General features: G+C 41.7%; 1 protein-coding gene across 1 annotated transcript in view; it reads right to left on the bottom strand.

The window, feature by feature from the left end:
* Window positions 1-1,256: 1,256 nt before the first annotated feature.
* TRPM6 (transient receptor potential cation channel subfamily M member 6) overlaps window positions 1,257-20,221 on the bottom strand; it is a 92,654-nt gene continuing 73,689 nt past the window's right edge. The window contains exons 34-39 of the mRNA XM_044446202.1: window positions 19,809-20,095; window positions 18,880-18,962; window positions 12,675-12,880; window positions 7,574-7,625; window positions 4,234-4,340; window positions 1,257-1,387 (exon numbers count right to left, since the gene is read on the bottom strand). Coding sequence (XP_044302137.1) covers window positions 1,257-1,387; window positions 4,234-4,340; window positions 7,574-7,625; window positions 12,675-12,880; window positions 18,880-18,962; window positions 19,809-20,095 — 866 coding nt within the window. The remainder of the gene's footprint in view (window positions 1,388-4,233; window positions 4,341-7,573; window positions 7,626-12,674; window positions 12,881-18,879; window positions 18,963-19,808; window positions 20,096-20,221) is intronic.

The raw sequence follows: 20,221 nt of genomic DNA, 5'->3' as shown, positions 1-20,221 counted from the left end.
ATGGTTGCTTGTTTACATTGCTTGCTTCCTCTTTTTTTTAATTGTCCCTTTCTGAGACCATCTTTCTACTGTTTGCATATTAAATATGGGAGAAAGCTCTTGTCATTTCCAGATATGCATATGTCCTTCCCCAGATGGTAGAAAGTAGGAGATTCCTTTTGAGGAAAGAGAATTGAGAAGCTTGTGATATACTTGTGTTAAGATATTTATTTACAAATTTACAGATTGGGAATTACAGAGGTGCAAACAGATAGGCTGTGGGTGAACTTCGTGTTGTGCAGTTCAGGAGAAATTTATCTTCAGAAATTATTCAATCATTTGCTTAATTTATATTCTATATATTGACCCAAGGGCCCTCTAAGTGGGTGGGAATCCGCTCTTACCCTGGAGCACTATATTTATCTTTTATTGCTTTTATTTCTGCCTTCTTGCCCACTATTTTTAACAGCTTATCACTGAAACCACCCCAGGATTTTAAAATCAAATCATTTATACAGTTATCCAAACGTTGAAGGGATTTTTAAAAATCCTCCTATTTCCATTGGTCCCTTTCCAGTTGACTATTCCTTCTCTGCCATGGAAGTGTCAAATTTCAAATCAGATACATCTTTAGTCTTTGTAAATGCTTAGAGTAAGACAGACATTCCACAGATGTAGCTTTGTTCATTACACTGCTGCACTGACAGGAGAAAGTACACGGTGTCACACTTCAGAAGCATGCAAAGAAGAGGCTGAATGCTCTTTTTGGACGTTATCCCTCCCTGGCACTCCTAGCAGAGGAAAAAGCAGTGGGGAGGATGGTATTTTGTCCCTCACTAAAAATCTGGGTTGGTGGTATGTCCCTCAGAAGAAAGGCTTTTTCATCTGAGAAAGGAGGAGGAAAGAAAATCAATCAAACAGCACCACCTAGGAAAACTTCCAATTTTCAAAACAGTTCAAGTTTTTGCTAATTTTTGCTGTTGACTTATTATCAGCAACATTTCTAAAATATAAATAAATTGAATTACTGTAGTGGACATCCCAATGACTGTAATGAATTATCTAGGAACAAATGTATACAAATAAAAGTGCACTGAATTCAGTAACTCAAGAGGTTCCTTTTTCCACATACCCACACGCATGTCAGTGACTTTGATTTCCTTGGCATACATACAATGGAGGTATTTGAGCATCTGTACTTTGTCCTTTCAGACAAATTCAATAAGGGGTATGATTTGGGCTTTCAAAGGCCAGATCTTGACTGTCTATCCCTTCTATCACAATCGAGTACAATATTCCAGAGGTTCATCATTGCCAGGAGTCTCATCTCCTGCTTCTGCCATGGCTTCTGCTTCAGCATCAAAAGCTGGGTTAAGGCTCCCAGGGGTGTAATCATTTCTTTTCAGATCTATGGAGAAAACAGGTAAACACTTAAGGACACAAATGCTCAGCATCTACGAAGAATCAGCTCTTGAGGGTAGTGCTAAGTCAATGTATAACCTGTTGGAGCACATAAAGGATACATTCTTCTATTGTTGTCTTTCCCATGTTCCCCTAGATATATACACATTCCTAAGAGGTAAATAGGAGGGGAACCCTTCAGCAGATACAATAGAGAACTTTTATTTTCGTGTTTTTTAGCCTTCTGCTCTGCGATTAGACTCAAACTTTCCATTCATCAGGTAAGCTCCTGTTGGTTTATCTAAGAAACTGACATGGCATAGAACAGCTTTCCCCAACCTGGTGCCCTCCAGATGTTTCGTACTTCAGCTCCAGTCAGCATGGACAATGGTCAGGAATCATGGACATTGTCCTCCTAAACATCTGCACAGTACTAGGTCGGAAAAAACTTGGGGAGAGTATTCAGAATGGTCATAGAGAGCTGAATTGAGTGAGCTGGGGTGGTAATTAGGCAAAGGCAACTAACGGGCCAACCTGAGAAAAATTAATGTGTCCACCCCCAATGGATATTTGCACATGATTTTTTTTAAAATGTGTCTATTGGAAATAGTGTGTTGATGCTAGTTATATCAAATTCAAGGTTTATTGCATGGATTATGTCATTAAAATTGCTATCTTTCAGTGTGAAAAGTGGGGGCGGGCAGGTAGGCACTGTGCTTAGTGATCCCAAGATATAAAAGGCAATTTCAGTTGTGCCACCTTCTTGACTATTACATCTTCCCATCTACCTATTTCAGAGTACAACAGTAAAACAAAATCAGTATTTTTACATGTTCCACTGAGTTCACAATGGATTTGAAAATTTGAATTATTCTAGAATTTTTTAATCCTGCATCACTAGCCATAGGGAAGGCCACTTAGAATGCAGTACTTAGGAGCTTGTCTCAGGAGACATGTCTCAAGTACACTCTGAACTGGTGAAATAAAGGACCAGTAGCAGCATCGTTAAGAAGAAAAATGTGCAGCTGACAATTTAGCTTTGTTTTTCCAGACCTTTGAAATCCATACACAGAGAACACACAGAGGTGTGTGTGGGATCAAGACCTCTTTTAGTGCCTTTCCTGGTCCCCAAACATTCAACCACCTCTGTGAGAGCCAGTGTGCCCTGGTGGCAGGAGTGCTGGACTGCGGACCTAGGAGATCCAAGTTCTGGTCACCGCTTGGCCATGAAGCTCACTGGGTGACTTTGGGCCAGTCACTCACTCTCTACCCAACCTACCTACTTCACAGGGTTGTGAGAATACAATGGAACTAGGTAAACCACCTTGAGTTCCGCACAAGAGGAAAAAAGGCGGGATATAAATATAAGATTATGATGATGTACACAGATTTTGCATATGCAAGTTCTGTATCTATGACTGGGGGCCGTGAGAAACAAATCAAAGGGCAAGATTATTTATGTATGTACAAGTCCTAAGCATGTTGTCCTGTGTATGCAGAGCACACTTTCAGAAGTACTGAAAGAAGACTTTGATGTCCAACAGAGCACCTATGGTAGAAGTATAGGACCCGTGGCCATCCAGATGTTGTTGGACTACAACCCCCATCAACTTGAAGCCGGGCCAATGAACTGAAAGGCCACAGTTTCCCCCTATGACCTTTCAGAGTATAAAGAGTCAAAGTATAAAAAGCAAAACTCCCTACCAAAATTCTGACCCAAGTCTCAGAGCAATAACTTGGGGGGTGCAAATAGTTCAGAGCCCGATGACTACTTCTTACCACCCTGACTGAAGGGGAAGAAAGGATGAAATCACTCAGAGTGAGCCCTCAGAGTGAGCCCATGAGCTTCTTCATATGAGGCTTTTATTGTACATGTCTCAGTTTTTATTCATGATACTTTGCGGGGGGTTCACACAACATTGTCCTCTTCCAGGGCCTTTCCCTGGGATTTAGAATGAGGATATTTGGCTATATTTCAGCTGTCGTGCTAAAACAAGCCCATGTCTTTCAGCAACTGCACTGTAGTGCAGTGCCCCCTGGTGGCTGCATATAGGAAGGCAGGGCAAGAGAAACTCTGGAACCCCCCCCACTACCCCCCCCCATAAATGATGCAGCAAGAATCCAGCAAGAAAAATGGAAGAAGCCTGAGTGAAACACCTCTTGTAAAAGAAGCCTCATGTAAATTTGCAGGCTATGACTCTTTCATGTCTTTTGCAACCATCCATTTGATGGTGGAATTACAAAGTCAGCCCAAAAACATGAAGAGTATTAACCAACATTCTGAATACCACATACATTAGTAGTCACCAAGAGGTGCAAACACTTTAACAAAATTAAAAAGCAGGTGTAATCACAACTGAGTATAACAAAGAGATTTCTTTCTAAGAAATCTAACACTTCCGATTAAAGAACAGTTTATATGCAAGTTTAACATAAATTCAAATGATGCTGAGACTGATGATCTACTAATGTTAATGGTGTGATTTAAGCTCCTCCTGCATTTAAACTTACTATTTTGGTCACCCCATTAACAATTGAACTAAGATTCTGTATGGAGAAGTGAAATGAATAAATGTCTGTTCTGGTTTTTTAAAGAGTTTGCCAAATCAAGACATGGAATATAGAGCTGGAGAATGCAGCTTAGATTTACTTCTGCCTAAACAAATTGGTACATATTGGTATTGAAAGAATTCGTAAGAGCATTCTTCTTAGCCCTTAGACTTCTTTGGTAACATAAGATTAGCTCTTTCTTTTCTAAGAAATAAACAAGATCATGAGCACAATCTATCATTTATCCTAGCTGTCCTTGGGAGCATTTAGTTCAGAAATATGAAGTGCTTTCTTACTGCATACCAGGAAGTCTGAGTTTCCTGCAACAGGAATTGCAGCAATGCTTTGAAATGAAATTTTTGATTGCTTCCTCTCCAAGGTTTGCTGGTCCAAATGCCATCCCTCTAGATCTGGAAGAAATGACAGACAACTAATGAAATTGTATCCTTTGTTTTCATTTATTACCCATGATATTGCAGTCTTCACAAAATGAAAGCACTTGTTTGTATAAATATATTATGTCAAACCAGCAGTGATTAGGTTCTAGGGAAGATCTACCATCTGTGTCAGAACACATTGCATATTACATGTAAATATGTTGCATTCATTTGGCAAGATTATTCAAATCATGATAGCTTTCTGCTGTGTTTCTAAGATATAAGCAAATTATCAATATGTGCTCAATTTTTAAAGAAAGACAGGCAGATAACTTACTTGGGGGTGACCTGAGGCTGACTGAGAAAACATTTCACACACTGCCTGCTACTGCTGGCATGCATAAATTCACACTGAATTATATAGTGCTTACCTCAACAGCAGTATGTGGCTTGACTTACTTACATGAATTATTATGAAGAGCTGCCTGCCTGCCTGCAATCCACAACCGGCTTTTGTATGTGGTCTGAGCTCAATATCCTGATTAGGAATGGGGGTTTGCAGTAAAATTATGCTTTGTGATGATGGTGATGGTGATGAAGACGACAATGACAAGGGGGAGGGGGAGGGGGAGAGCAAGTGAGGGGAACCCTTGGCAAGGACCTTGCAATGTCCTTTGGAAATGTCCTTCCATTGTGAGGTGAGAGAGGGACGGACCCATTTGGAATCTGCACACACACTAGTTGAAAAAAGGAAAGAGGTAGACTGGGATTTTGACTAGGAAGGCAGGCAGGCAGGCAGGCAGGCAGGCGGGCTAACCGGCTCTTGGAATGTATAAAAGCAAAGCCGCAGCCTCTGTGATGACACAGCCCTTATTTAAAGACATTCTGGAAAATAATTTGTTTTCTTGATACGTTTAGTGAAAATAACTAACTCTGAGAGGTGCTGTCTTTAATAGTGCCTCTCATAGGGTGAAATCCTATGCAAGTTAAGAGAGAAAGGGGCTGCAACTCCTGACACATAATCTCTTAATTAATTCACTTCTGTTTAAGTAAGGGTATTCGCAGTCTTTGGTGTTCTCAGTCTAAAGATTTGTGAACAGTCTAGAGATTAGTTCTTGTACAACTAGAGGGACTTCCCACATTATGAATTAAAAGAGAAACCTTGGGCTATTTGTAAACTTTCAGAGGTGCTGTGCATTAACGAATCTAGCAATTTTGAGCGAAACTTTACAAGCAAGGGGGGATTGGTACAATTGCTTCTCTCCATGGATTTACCCAAGGGTAATTACCCAAATGTTTTTCTTAACGGATGCTTTGGGCAATCATTTGAGCCCTTGCATAGAAAATTACTGCTAAAGCAGCATTCTTTACTTTTACCATTAATTACACTTATTTACCAAACATTCCTTTGAGCATGACCACTCTGGATTGTATCCAATGGTGTTGCTCCTCCAGCAGGAGCGTACATCTAGCAAAAAGATTTCTTCCTTCCCCTGCAGCCTTCTACATGTGCTGAAGAAATACTCCGAATGCTTGGGAAACCATCCAGTGCAAGGGGATGCAGGAGAAAGAAGATGGAAAAGCCTTTGCAGACTATCACTCACTGGGTTGCCATCCAGTTTCCATCCAGAACCAGATCCAAGGGTTTATATGTCCAGAACTTTTCAGAGAAACAATATAGAGACTGCCTTGAGCATTAGTAGGCCCAGCTTTTCCATTACTCCTGAATGTATCATTCTGCATACCTCTTTGATTAGGGATCAAAGGAACTGCTCAGAGATTTTAGAATACTTAGAAGTATCTAATTGCCACAAATCATTAGGAGTAAAACTTGTAAAGCAGAAAGCATGACTTTCAATGGGGTTTGAACTTGAGGACCTTTTGTTTCCAAAACCAAACACTGATTGTCTTCACATTCATAGATGAAGTTTGCTAAAAAGTGGATTCAAATATTCTGCAGATTGAGCAAGACCTGGGCTTTTCTATACTCTGAATTCCAAACTGTGAGCGATGCTTCTGTGTTTTACCTGGCAGATGGCTCCGAAGTGTTCATGATTTCTTAAGAAAATGTTTACGGACAATCCAAACTGGATCAATTTGTAACCTTTCTTTGGTAGATGGGATGGAACCTTTCTACAGTCAAATTAGGAAAGGCTCTTTGGTGACCAGCATGGCTGGCTGGGGGATACTGAAAATTGTAGGATTTTTTTTGTACATGAATTTGCATGGAATTACACCCTAAAACTTGGAATTTTCCCTTGCAGAATTAATGGAACACTGCAGAAACAGTTATCATTGTATCACTAATAGGAACAGGAAGTCTGGTAATGGCTTTAAAAAATACGCAAATCATTTTCAAGACAATGAGAACAATGCATAGAAGCACCATTGCAGGTAACATATTTGGTTCCTGTGCAAATATCCTTTAAAGTATATGTGTGAACAGAGAATGTGCTCAAGCAGCCTTCTCCAATCTGGTGCTCTTCTGATGTGTCGAACTTCAAATCCTATAATTCCCCCACCCAACTGAATGGGAGATTATAAGATTTACAGTCGAACACACCTGGAGAAACCAGGTTGAGGAAGTCTGAAGCACCAAAGTAATGAAGCATAACTATTGCCATCAATATTAAGAAAGGCAATTGATCCATCAGTTAGAATTTCAGTCCCTCATCCTGACTGTGGAAAAGTGTGAGTTCAAAGCCACACGTCTGTTTCCTGCAAGAGTCTTCAGATTTCGTTTTATTTGTGATGCTTCTATATCACTAATTGTAATAAAATCCCTAAGCTGTTCACATATAAATATTAAAATCTCATTTAAAATACAATATTCCAATTACAATTCCAATTACAATAATAGTACAGAGCAATACAAGCCGCAGTAAAATGAAGCAGCATAATGAATTTAACTGCAAGCCAGAAAAAGCCTGGGTGATCAAATATGCCTCGCACTGGGTGCTCGCAAGCTGCTGAGTTCAGGGGATGATGAGCATCTGCCACTGGGGCAATAGGACTGCACACTAAATTTAGGCTACAACCCCCAGCTTCCTCCAGTAACCTTTAGGCCAAGCTGCAAGTACAGTACATTACAGTATTCTAATTGAAAAGATAGAAATAGGTAACTGTAATGATAACAAGAAACACAAAGAGCGCCAGTGTCAGCAGAATGTGAAAATATGCATATAGGTATCACAGCAAATATTGTATATTAATTGAATGACATGAAGCATGTCATTCTGTATGATAAAGTGACACTAGATACTTACTGCTTGTCTTCAGGTTTAATAACGGATGGGTCTGTAAGATTCTCTCCAACCCCTGCAAAAGTCAAATTTACAAAGGGGTTAAGAAGATAATCACCATTTTCAAAATCAGTTGTGAAATTGTAACCTCCACTATTATTTTATACTGATCTCATCCTTTGCTTTTTTCAATTAAAACTGAAAAGACAACATTAGATGTAAAAAATGCTGCATTCTTATCTCATGTTTCAAGCCAATTCTTATTTTTCCATTGTAATGTAATGCCAAACAATTTAAGGCACTCATCCAAAGTTCTTTGTGGATCAAAATGCACATCTGGAAATGTTTTATTTATTTATATAACTTCTGTACTGCTGAATAGCCAACGTTCTTTAGGCAGTTCATAACAGTTCCCAAGCAGAACCATAACACTATCATCATATCATATCATAACATGTGGGTACTGGCTATATTTCCATGTCAGGGAAAACTGGGATCAAGGAATCTGTTGCTATAGCATGCATGGAGCTGCCTAACACTGAAGGAAGCAATCAACCCTGTAGACCGAGGAGTTCTCCCTTCAGCCCAGTGGTTAATCCAGCTTTGCTCTCCTGGATCAATAGTTGCATTTGGTGTGCATTAATGGCTACAGTTGGTCTTTTCGCAGTGCATCAGTGAGTGCTTTGTAACCATACTGTTGTCAAAAGGTTGCATACATAACTCAATACAAGGCTGGATGTATCTAAGAGGTTAATGAGAAACCCATTTCCTTCACTCTGGCGGATTCGAATTCATTTGAAACTACTGCTGAACCAAAATGCTCTCAGCAGAAAGGCAGGAAGAATTATTTAAAACTGGGATGCACGGGAGCTGGGCTTACCAGGAAAGATGCATTGGTACTGCTTTTTCAAGAAAAAAAATCTTTTAAAAAACTCACCTGCTTTGCTGCCACAAGCAGTGACAGAGCTACAACCAGCACAATACCACCCCCACCCACTAGTGCCTGGTTGGAAATTTATCTGGGTCAGGATGGAAGGTCACCTTAGAGGCATTTGGGGATAGGGGGAAAGAGATTCACAGCGCTGCTTCTGCTGCTGAGGGATGCAGCTCACTCGCTGCCTGCAGGAGTGGAGCAAGTGGATTTTTGGTGGGAAATGGCAACGCTGCTGCTGCTGCTGCTGCTTTACTGGTAAATTCCCAACCTCCAAATTTCTCATGCCTGTTGAAAGAAAACCAAATCACCAACCTCCACTCCCTACCCCGCTCAGTCCAACTTCACTGGAGATGGATATGCCTAAATTCCAACACTTGATTTTAATTTCAAGGCTAGAAAACAGAGAGGTAAAGTAAAGGCTTCTCCAGATTGTCACCGGGGGGGGGGGGGGGCATGGCAATAAAAACTCAAGGCTAATTTGTCATCATTTTTTACTCAGGATGGTGTTTCTTTTCCAGGGATATCCATTTTCCCAGCATTCCAATGGCAATATTTGGTTGCAGGGGAAATGCCTTTCTCCCCCCCCCCCCCGCCCCAGGAAGCATCCACGTGGACACAGGTGGTGAAATGGATGGGTGAAACAGTCCCCTTCCTCAGTTGTTCACACAGCTGCTGCACCCCATTCCTGTGGACTAATCCATTTCTTTACAGCAGTACTAGCTAACACATGAACTGCTTGTGCTTTTAGCTACTTGCATATGCATTGTGTTCTGTAGAAAATATGGTCAGAACAAAAGCTGTCTTAATATAAAGCCAAAGAAAATTATGATCCAAGGTCCAAACCAATTCTAAAGTTGAACCAAATATGTCAGATTTTTACCTACCTTCCCAGAAATCTTCCTGGCTCTGTGCAAAGACCTTCACATTCACTTAAGCTTTCAAAAGAAGCCACCCACACTGTGATTTTAGATCATTGTCTAAACATTTCACCATTCTATAATGAATATGTGTCTGTTAAATGTTGAATGTAAAGATAACAATAAATGAGGTCTGGAGAATGGAAGGTTTTTTTGCTTGAAAAATGCACCTTGACATAATGTGGGCCTTTTGAACACTGCAAATAAATTAAGCCCCTATCTTACAATACACATTTCCCTTGACACAAATAGCAAACAATGATACTTAATTTACATTAGAGGTGGTTTTTCATTTTGCTAATGCTGTCTAGTATTTCCTTACAACAAACAAGTCTGAACACAGTGGCTGTCTGTCTGTGTCTGCATGTGCGTGTGTGTGTGTGAGAGAGAGAGAGACTGTTTGGCATACAGAACTTGTACTTCCCGTATTTCTGATGTAAGCATATGGGAACATCTGTCCAATGTGCTTTCCTTAGTTCTTACCCCCACTCATCTTGGGTCTTTTAGCTCCAACTTCTATGACAAAAGATTGCAAATGTTTCAAGGGAAGAAAAGTCTTGAAACCAAGATGAACAATGGCAGGAGCCAGAAGCATACAATTGTGAATTTCCCTAAGTCAAAGCTTGCATGGTTAAGTCAACACCCAAGCATGCTGTTGTTGTCGTTGTTAGATGCCATCAAACTGTCTCTGGATCATGGTGACCTTGTCAATGAACGTCCTCCAAATACCCTATCCTTGACTGTCCCTTAAGGATGTGGTTACCATTAAACAGACTCTGTCACCACCATACACGTATCCTGCCACATCTTGCCAGCAGGCCACATGTGTGGGCACAGGGCAGATGTGGAACAGAATGTGTGCACAGCAAGGCTGCCCCCTCCCCGGCTGAGGCAAGTTCACTGAATGCACAGAGGCCCCTCATAAAAGGGGCTCTTAGAGCTAGGCAATGTCAAGCAGTTTATGGTGAGCCAAAAACCAGTAGATACACTAAAGAGCAAGCCAAGTTTCGTTGGTTCATTCGTTCGTTCAGAACTTTTATACTACAGTCTCAGGATGGTCAAAAATCAAAGAACCACCAAGAGGCGGGGTTAAAAAATAAGCCACAAGTCAGGACCAAGGGATATTGGAATTCACCAGAATGTGGGAAAAAACCTTGTCCAGTTCCTTGTCCATAAGAACCCTAAACCACTTAGGGCTCCAGATGCGGCAATATGCAGTTCAGAGGATCATGTGACACAGACCCAATGGCTCATGACAGAGAACTGGGCATTTCAAAGATTACAAAAGATTTTTGTAAACTTGCACTCCTATCAAACGGAAAGTGCATGGAGCAGCCATGTAGAAGAAGCCATTTATAAAAGAAAAACAAATCCCACTTGGTCCAGAAGGGAAAAGAATGGAGGAAACGGTCAATTATTGGGCTGGGGGAGTGGAGGAGATGGTGTAGCCATTTGAAGAGCCCTGGAACCTCAAGAGTGCCAGAAACATGGGGGCACACATGAGAAAACTGCTTCCTTTTATACAGTCTCCTTCATTGGTGTCAGGGACTGATGTCATTATTAGACATCTTCACTACTGAAAGGCTCTGTCAAAGAAACATTCTATGATTTTTCATGTAGAATTCTTCAGATCAAACCCTGCAATTTTTCCGATTTTAAAATCTAAGAGAGCAAAAGCATGTTTTGCAGACTTACACATAATGTTATGTGCTGTCATCTCACACAATGGCATCGCCATGAATGACTGGTGTCCAAAATGTCCTGTCCTAGACAGCTCTGCTTAGCCCTTATAAGCTCAAAGCTGTGGCTCCCTTTATACAATTGATCCATCTCATATTTGGTCTTCCTTCTCTTCTTCTGCCCTCAACTTTACATAGCAGAATCATCTGCTCCAGCGAGCCTTGCCTTTCCATGGTGTGTCCAAAGTATGACAGCCTCATTTTCATCATTTTTGCTTCCAGGGCAAGTTCTAGTTTGATTTGATCTTGGAGCCCCTTGTTCATCTTTCTGTTGGTCCATGGAATTCACAAAGTTATCCTTCACCATGTTTTGACCACATCCATTTTCTTCTTGTCAGCTATCTTAACTGTCCAGCTTTCACATCCAAACATAGTGATCAGAAATGCAATAGTGTTGATGATCTTGGCCTTGATCTCCAATGAAATGTCCTTACACTTGAAGATCTTTTCTGGATCTTTCATTGCTGCCCTTCCAAGTTCCAGTCTTCTTCGAATTTCCTGGCTGCAGGCTTCCATTGATCAGATAGTTGGGCCAAGGTATGTGAAATCTTTCAATTTCTTCATTGCTGACATTAAAGTTGTATAATTCTTCCACAAACATTCTTTTTATCTTTTTTAATGTTCAGTTGTAGTCCTGCTTTGGTACTTTGTTCTTTCATTTTCATCAGGAGTTGTTTCATTTTGTTGCTGCTTTCTGCCAGTAATATGGCATCACCTGTATATCTTATATTATTCATGTAATTTTCATTCCTTGTTCCTCTGATCCTAATCCAGTTTTACTTCTGATTGAACAAACATGGAGATAAAATACACCCTTGTCTGATGCTTTGCCTCTAGGAAACCATTCTGTTTCTCCACATTCTGTCCTAACAGTAGCTTTTTGACCATAATAAAGGTTACACATCAGGACCATCAGCTACTGAGGCACACCCATTTCTAATGACTCACCAGTAGTCAATGTAGATTTGCAATATGATCTCAAGTGCCTCTTCCTTTTCAGAATCCAGCTTGAACATCAAGCATTTCTTACTCCATATAGGGCAAAATTCTTTGTTGCAACACGCTAAGCATCATTTGGCTTGCATGGGAAATGAGTGCAATGGTTCTATGGTTGCTGCATTCCTTTCTTGGGGAATAAAATGTATATTAAACATTTCTAATCTGTGGGCCACCATGTTGTTTTCCGTACTTGTTGGCAAATTCTGGTTAGGATTTAGACTAATTCAAGAAATGTTAAAAGACAGATAGATGAGCAGAATCTGAGACACAATGGCTTCATTCTTTCCTTCTCTAAGAGATTTTAAAAGAGATCAGATTACCATGCAGAGGTGAACTTGCCAACTCTAAGGAAGGTAGTAGGGAAAGGAGGAGGGAATGCCTTGGCCTCAATAATCATGACCTGCCATGATTGGAATGTATGTGATATTTACTACAAAGACTGCTGTCACTAAAGCACAATGATATTATGGCTGGCTTTCACAGGCATATCTCACTTCTCTTCATTTCAAAGTATGGCATGCTAGCTTATTACTCACCTTGCAAATCCAGCACGAGGAGTTCTCCTCGAGTATACACATATGTCCAGTGAGAAAAAGCCAACATTACTTCTTCCAGCAAATTGGTAGGTGTGATCTCATCTCCATTGTTGTTATTGTATTTGCAGAACTCTCCTGTCATATACTTTTCTATTGTCAGCCACTGATTAGCTGCGTGGCAATACATTAAAAAGACTTCCAGGAATCTGAAGGAAAGGATATTGTCATTCAGAAGTTAACTAAATAGTAAGGGGTCCTTGAGCTTCTGCGAAATATACAGCACTGCTCTCAACTGAAAGTTTTTATAAATGCTTTTAAGAACATAACGATATGTATATATTATCTACAGTGTGATCCCATATGTTTACTGAGAAGTAAACACCAGTAATAGCAATGGATCCTAAACCCAAGTAATACCATCAATGGAATGGATTTTTTCTTCCTCCCTGCAGCTACTGCTCACCCTCCAAACCTGCTCCAGAGTGTTGGGGGACCCTTCAGAACAAATCTGGGGAAAGCACGTTGGGTTGCAGGGAGGAGTAAAAATGGAGAACTTGTGTTGAATAGCTGACTTCTGTTCACCTGAGGTTGGGCTCCAACTCAATGAAACGCAACTAGACTTTCGATAGTTCCCTGAAGTCATTGAAAATGCTCTCATTTACTGCAATATGCTTTAGATCAAGCTCTGTATAAAGCCATTACACTTCACAAGCTCACCAGAAGCATATATTTCTGTACCAGACCCATCAGAGGAACTAGATAACAGCAAAATTATTGCTCTAGTTGCAGTCCTCCACAAAAGTGGCAACAAAGTCTTTCCAAATCATGAAAGGGCTCATCCCTTCTAATAAAGATCGGGTTAAAACTCCTCTGAAATGGCAGGCTGATTTTTACTCTGATAAAACATTCAGATCTTTTTATGAGAGAAAGGCCAATGTTACTCTTGATACTTGATAAAACTGCTTGTAAAACAAACCGTAAAATTTTATTTAGGTACTCAGAACCAAGTTATGATCTCCCTCTCATCAAATAAATACAGAAATATGAGGAATCTTGAAACAGAACCACATAGGTGGATGTTTAAATGCAGGCCCTCTACAGCATGGGGAAAGCTAATACATAAGCTTGAAAAGCTTTTGTCTCACCATGGCAGTATCTGATGTGATCAGCTTTATCAGCTTTTAACTAGACTGAAAGCTGTAGAAGATTGAAGGGCTGGCACACACCCACCCGGCCTTAGTCATACATACTGCTGCCGTGGCCAACAAGCCAGGCAGGGAAATGTCTTGTGGTCCAACGGGGGCGGCTCCAGCACAAATCAAAGCAATGACTCTGAATGGCACACATGCATCACAGAATCAAGCTCAGACCCCACACTCTGGCATGAAGTAGATGGTGGATCAGGGCACACTTTGAAGCAAGATGGGGTCAGTTAAAATGGCTACTCCTGCTCTGTCTGTGATTAGGTGGGAAGACTGGTGTTGTGATTTGCTGACTGACCAAGAGTGCTAGTGTGCTCTATCACATCTGCACAGTGGTTTTCAGTGACTAGTCAGGGAGATGAAGCCATTGGGCTGCATGGGTGCCAGTTGCTGGGACCAGTGTGAAAACATGTGGCAATGAGTGCTTTGCTGCTGTTATACAGAAAAGTTCCTCTCCTATTACAGACCCTGTGGATTCTCACCTTTTGGTCTCTCTTTTCTTTTTCTCTTAAAGGCCAAGGGTATATATTTGTTCTCTAGAGGGGTCTGTAAGCATAGCACCTAAAGCACCTGAAGACACATGCTCAGCCTCGATACATCGAACGGTCTCAATGAACTAGAACAAAAGTTTTCTTCTATCCCTCTCCTTCCTCTTTGCCTTTCTGGCCAAGTTGTTGGTTTCCAAGGGTGGATGCTATGAAGTGAGTGCAAGGCCTGGTTCGCCCGGGTCCTAAGGAAGATCCGGTTCCACCCTCAAAGGCCTACTGTGACGACTTTGCCAGGCATTTCAGGGAGAAAATCGCTCAGATACGTCATGAGCTGGACACCACTAATGAATCAGAGGTTTCTGGGGAGACGCCAATGCTGCCGTCTGGTCCAGAATTATTGAATGAATTTCAGTTATTGCAGCCCGATGATGTGGACAAGGTGCTTGGACGAGTACGTCCCACCACTTGCCTATTGGACCCTTGCCCGTCTTGGTTAATAAATAATTCCAAGCACAAGATCTTGGAAGTGGTTAACGCTTCTCTGAGGGAGGGTTGGGTGCCTGCCCCTTTAAAGGAGGCGGTAGTCCAACCGGTCCTGAAGAAAGCGTCACTGGATCCAGAGATGGCCACTAACTATAGACCTGTGGCCAACATCCATTTCTGGGCAAGGTGTTAGAGTGGGTGGTGGCGGGACAACTCCAAGCACTCTTGGATGAAAATGATTATCTGGACCCATTTCAGTCCGGCTTCAGACCCGGGTACGGTACTGAATCTGCCTTGGTTGCCCTGTACGATGAACTGTGCAGGGAGAAGGACAGGGGGAGTGCGTCCCTGTTGGTTCTGCTGGACCTCTCAGCGGCTTTCGATACCATCGACCATGGTATCCTTCTGGATAGGCTAGCGGGATTGGGGGTTGGAGGCACTGCTTTGCAGTGGTTCCGCTCCTATCTCAACGGCCGATTCCAGAAGGTAGTGCTGGGGGACTATGGCTCTGCGCCATGGCAGCTATGCCATGGAGTACCACAGGGCTCCATTTTGTCCCCTTTGCTGTTTAACATCTATATGAACCTGCTGGGAGAGGTCATCAGGAAGTGTGAGCTGCGGAATCATCAGTACGCTGATGATACCCAGCTCTACCTCTCGTTTTCCACTAATCCAGGTGAGGCAGTGGCTGTGCTGAACCGGTGCTTGGCCGAGGTAATGGGCTGGATGAGAGCCAATAAACTGAAGCTCAATCCAGACAAGACGGAGGTCCTGTTGGTTGGTGGATCAGGCTTCGGAGAGGGTGAATTTGACCTGGTCCTGAATGGGGTTGCACTCCCTCTTAGGGACAAGGTCCGCAGCTTAGGAGTACTCCTCGACCCGGAGCTTTCATTGGAAGCTCAGGTGACAGCGGTGGCGAGGAGCGCTTTCCTTCAGCTTCAGCTGATTAATCAGCTGCACCCCTACCTGGAGTACGACTGCCTGGCAACGGTGACACACGCGCTGGTGACTTCCCACCTTGACTTCTGTAACACGCTTTACGTGGGGCTTCCCTTGAAGACGGTCCGGATACTTCAATTGGTTCAAAATAGAGCTGCCAGGTTGCTGACGGGGACGGGGCGTTATGTTCACATGACTCCAGTCCTCCGTCAGCTTCACTGGCTTCCCATTGAAGTCTGGGCCCAATTCAAGGTGTTGGTAATGACCTATAAAGCCCTAAACAGCTTGGGTCCTGGTTACCTGAAGGAGCGCTTACATCCATATATGCCCGACCGCCCCTTGAGATCTGCGGGAGAGGCCCTTCTCCGGGAACCCGCCGTGAAAGAAATTAGGAGGGTAGGTACTCGGAGGAGGGCTTTCTCTGTGGTGGCGCCCAATCTATGGAATGTGCTCCCCAGAGAGGTCCACCTGGCACTGTCGTTATTTGTTTTTCGGCGCCAGGTGAAGACCTTTTTATTTAAACGTCATTTTAATTGTTAACAATATTTACTTATTTATCTGGCCAGGGCGACTTCTTTTCTTTTATAACTTCTTTTATATCTTTTATATTTTTTATTCATTTTATATTGTTAATTTTAATTTGATATTGTTATTTTTGTATTTTATTTTATTGTGTTGTAAGCCGCCCCGAGGCTTTGGCAAGGGGCGGCATAGAAATGTTCTAATAAATAAATAAAGTGATACTTCTATTTATGTATTTATTAAGTTAATGATTAAAATAATTCCTGTGCTACCTTTCCACACCAAAATGTACTCGGGGCAGCTCACAAAAAATCAAAGTCAATTGCAGTTGTCCCTTGACAACTTAATCTTGCAAAATGTGTGTAGTCATCAGAGATGACCAACAACATATCAAGCTGTTGGCAAGCAATAGGTCACTAACATGCAAAGGCTTGCATACGTTGGAAGTCACCTAAATTGAATGCATGGATTCATGTAGTGGCTCTAATTATGCTGCCTAAGAGTACTTGTTCTAAAACTTACACACACACACACACACACACACACACTCTCTCTCCTCTCAATCTACTACATATATGTGCCTGTGTGTATGCAAAGATACAAGTCAAATGTAGACATTGTCAACACTTTTAAATATAAGCCTTCAAGCGTATAGAGGCTGTTTCCTTGAAGCTTACACTGTTTTAACAACTCTGTCATTTATATCATTGCTTTCTGTGCCAAAGTACTGCATTTTGTAAGCTGATGCGACTGCTCCAGTTTGGAGCTCCATATATGTTCCAGCATGCACATGGAGCAGCTGAATATATTTCCCCATTAATTTCAATGGAGCAGTGTCATAAATGAATGTGTTCACAGAGCTATGACCATTACTAAGGATAGGAGGGAAGTCAGTCCAGAGTGGGTGTGAATGTATGGGCTATTTCCTGCAGTCAACAAGCAATCACTGCAGTATCTCAAGAGTTCAACATCTCCCTGATCACCACTACAGTTGTCAAGCCTGCTTTTGAAAGATTCTTGCCAAGCTAATCTCTACTAATGATTGCACTTGTGCAGATTTGAATGGAATCTAAGCAGCAATGGAAATAATGCCCCCTATCAAACTTTTCTTGTCAACCCCCAAGAGCCAAGAGTTGGCAGCTAAACAACACAATTGACTGTGTATATAACTCACATTTTCAAATAGAAATGTGAATAGCTCATTCTCTTCCTGACCTGCTCCTAAAGCTTTCATGTTAACATTGTAAAAATAGCTAAGACACTTTAATGTGAGTTGCAAGCCATATTATTGTTATAGAAATTTCATTTCTATACTGCCTATAGCCTAAATTTTCTGGGCAGTTTACAACAAAGTATATTAACAATAAAAGACTGTACATAAAATTAAGAATTAAAATTAATTTAAAAGAACCTTAAAAGACAATAAAATATAATTTTAAAGAGACCCAACCAAGAATAAAAGAATGAAACCTAGCTAATTCTATCAAACCCCAGAATGACCATGGAGGTCTTTAAAGGCCTCCACAAAGATGACTGTCTTAACCTGGAGCCAAAAAGGTGGCAAATTTGGCACTAGGTAGGCCACAGCAGGGAGGCTGTTCCAAAATGAGGCGCTACCACCAAAAAGGCCCACTCCCTAGTTCATTTTCTGAGCCTCTCAAGGGGTTGGCACCTGAGGGAAGGCCCCAGAGGCACAGCATAGTGCCTGGGTAGATTGGGACTGGGAGGAGCACTCCAACAGGTATTGTGGGCCCAAGCCGTGTAGGGCTTTCTAGGTTAAGACTAGCAGCTTGAATTGGGGCTGGAAACATACAGGCAGCCAACGCAGGCAGACAGAAGTGGTCTTATATGTTCGGACCTGTGTGTCCCAGTTATTAATCTGGCTGCTGCATTCTGCACAGCTGCAGCTTCTGAACTGTCTTCAAGGGCAGCCCCACATACAGTGCATTGCAGTAATCTAACCTAGAGATTACCAGGGCATAGATTACTGAAGCCAGGCTGCAGCTGGGATAGATTCTGTCAGTATAATGGGCCCCAGCAGCCATCTAAAAATACTGTTTATTGGTACCAGGCCCAATTCACTCCCCACAGCCTCCCTACCGATGCCACAGCTTGCCTCTTGTACCAGAAAAGAGTCTGCCTGGGAGAAAGAAGCTATAGGTAAGTAACAGCAGGTGTCATTCTGTTTCTTTACCCATATTCCCCTTTTGCTCTGAACTCAGACCTTCCATGTGGCTCAACTTAGAACAAATGGGTCTGTTGCCATCATGAAAAGTTTGAGTCTAAAATTCACAATACATTTAACTAAGCTCTACTGCCACTTACTATGAGCAGATTCATCTTTCAACTACTACCAGAAGCAAAAAAGGTGTTTAAGGATATAAGTTACCTTAATAAAATAAAGGTTTCCTATTTGTCTAATACTCGTCAGAATTCTGAACCAGAACTATGTCTGCATGATGATACTGTAGTTCATTACTGACTCATAAATGGGTAACCGTTCAAGCAATGCATGTTAAACAGAAGGAATGGGTTTAATCCAGGTTACGTTTGAAAAATCATCTACTATACCTTGGGCTATATGGAATGGTATGTGGCTTCACTTGATTGAAGGTATATATCAACTTCTGAGCTGCCCTTTGTTGCTGTATTTCCTAATAGTAGGAATAATACATGTACAGATACAGCATTTTTCATTTAATACAAAAACTCTCTAAATACATTAGGTCAACAGTTCTTACAACAGCTCTGTAATATGGAATGCTAGCATTATCACCACCCCCTTTATTATAATTTTAGAGATTGGTGAGAGCTTTTATGACTGAAATGGGAAATGAACTGCAGATATTTAGCTCAGAAACCATGTTCATAATCACTATTGTAGCTTGGATGGGGAAACCAAAATTAACTTATAGGACATGAGGAAAAGATAAATAGTATTTATCTGTCATATGAAAGAGCATTGATCATGAGTTTTCCCCTTTGTACATCAATGGTAAAATAACTTTTTTTTCTGTCTGACCTGTTTAATTAGTTCTGTAGAGACTGAAACATCTTTGAGATGCCTGTTGTCCAGCATAGATGACCATTCAGCAGGTTGAGCAGGCTTTATTCTAAGCCAGGATCTGAGGCAGGCCTTTGATCCAGCCAACCCAGTATTGTTGACACCGACTGGCAATAGTGCTCAAGGGTTTCAGGCAGAATTATTTCCCAGCCCTCTCTGGAAAAGCTGAGGATTGAAACTGGGAACTTCAACTTACAAAGCAGTTGCTTTGCCACTGAGCTGCAGATCTCCCCATTGCTTTCTATGCTTATGAGGCTAGTTTCTGTCCACCCAAGTCCTGTTTGCACAATGAAGTATCCCGGTGCACAAGGGGCCTGCAGGTACCACTCTTGCCAACTATAACCTTTTCTACTTGTGGCAGTCAGGCATTTAAATTTAGCTGGCACTTATATTAGCATAATTCACGTGAGAGGATGGTAAGGATGGTTGTTCTCACCCTGAGGCAGAGGTGCAGCACTGTGCCTTCATGGAAAACCTTTTGCCAGGTTTGAACCACTTCGGGGAGGAAGGACTTTACAATGAAGATGTGACCCGGCTGTAGCACATCCTTCTCAGCCCAGGTGCAGACAACTTTCAAGGCCCTCCGCAGGCCTCCATCCATTTCCTCCTGAGACAAAACTTGGATCATAGCAGCCATGCCACGCTGGGACCAGGATGACATGCTTTTATCAAGGTTCAAAGGCGAGCTTTCTTCTAATCTATAGATTGTCACCTCTTCTCCAGCTAAGGTCAAATGGAATTATACATCTTATTTAGAAAAAGCACAGGTCACTTGAATGTTGGGTCTGTTTTTCTTAAAATAATAACAAAACGGTAAGTTACTGGTCCTGCAACAAAGTTATACAATGT

This window comes from Varanus komodoensis, unplaced genomic scaffold (genome assembly GCF_004798865.1).
Source record: "Varanus komodoensis strain SLA01 unplaced genomic scaffold, ASM479886v1 scaffold5, whole genome shotgun sequence".
NCBI lineage: Eukaryota > Metazoa > Chordata > Lepidosauria > Squamata > Varanidae > Varanus > Varanus komodoensis.
The sequence above is the reverse complement of the archived record's forward strand: the minus strand, read 5'-3'. Positions and strand labels throughout refer to the sequence as shown.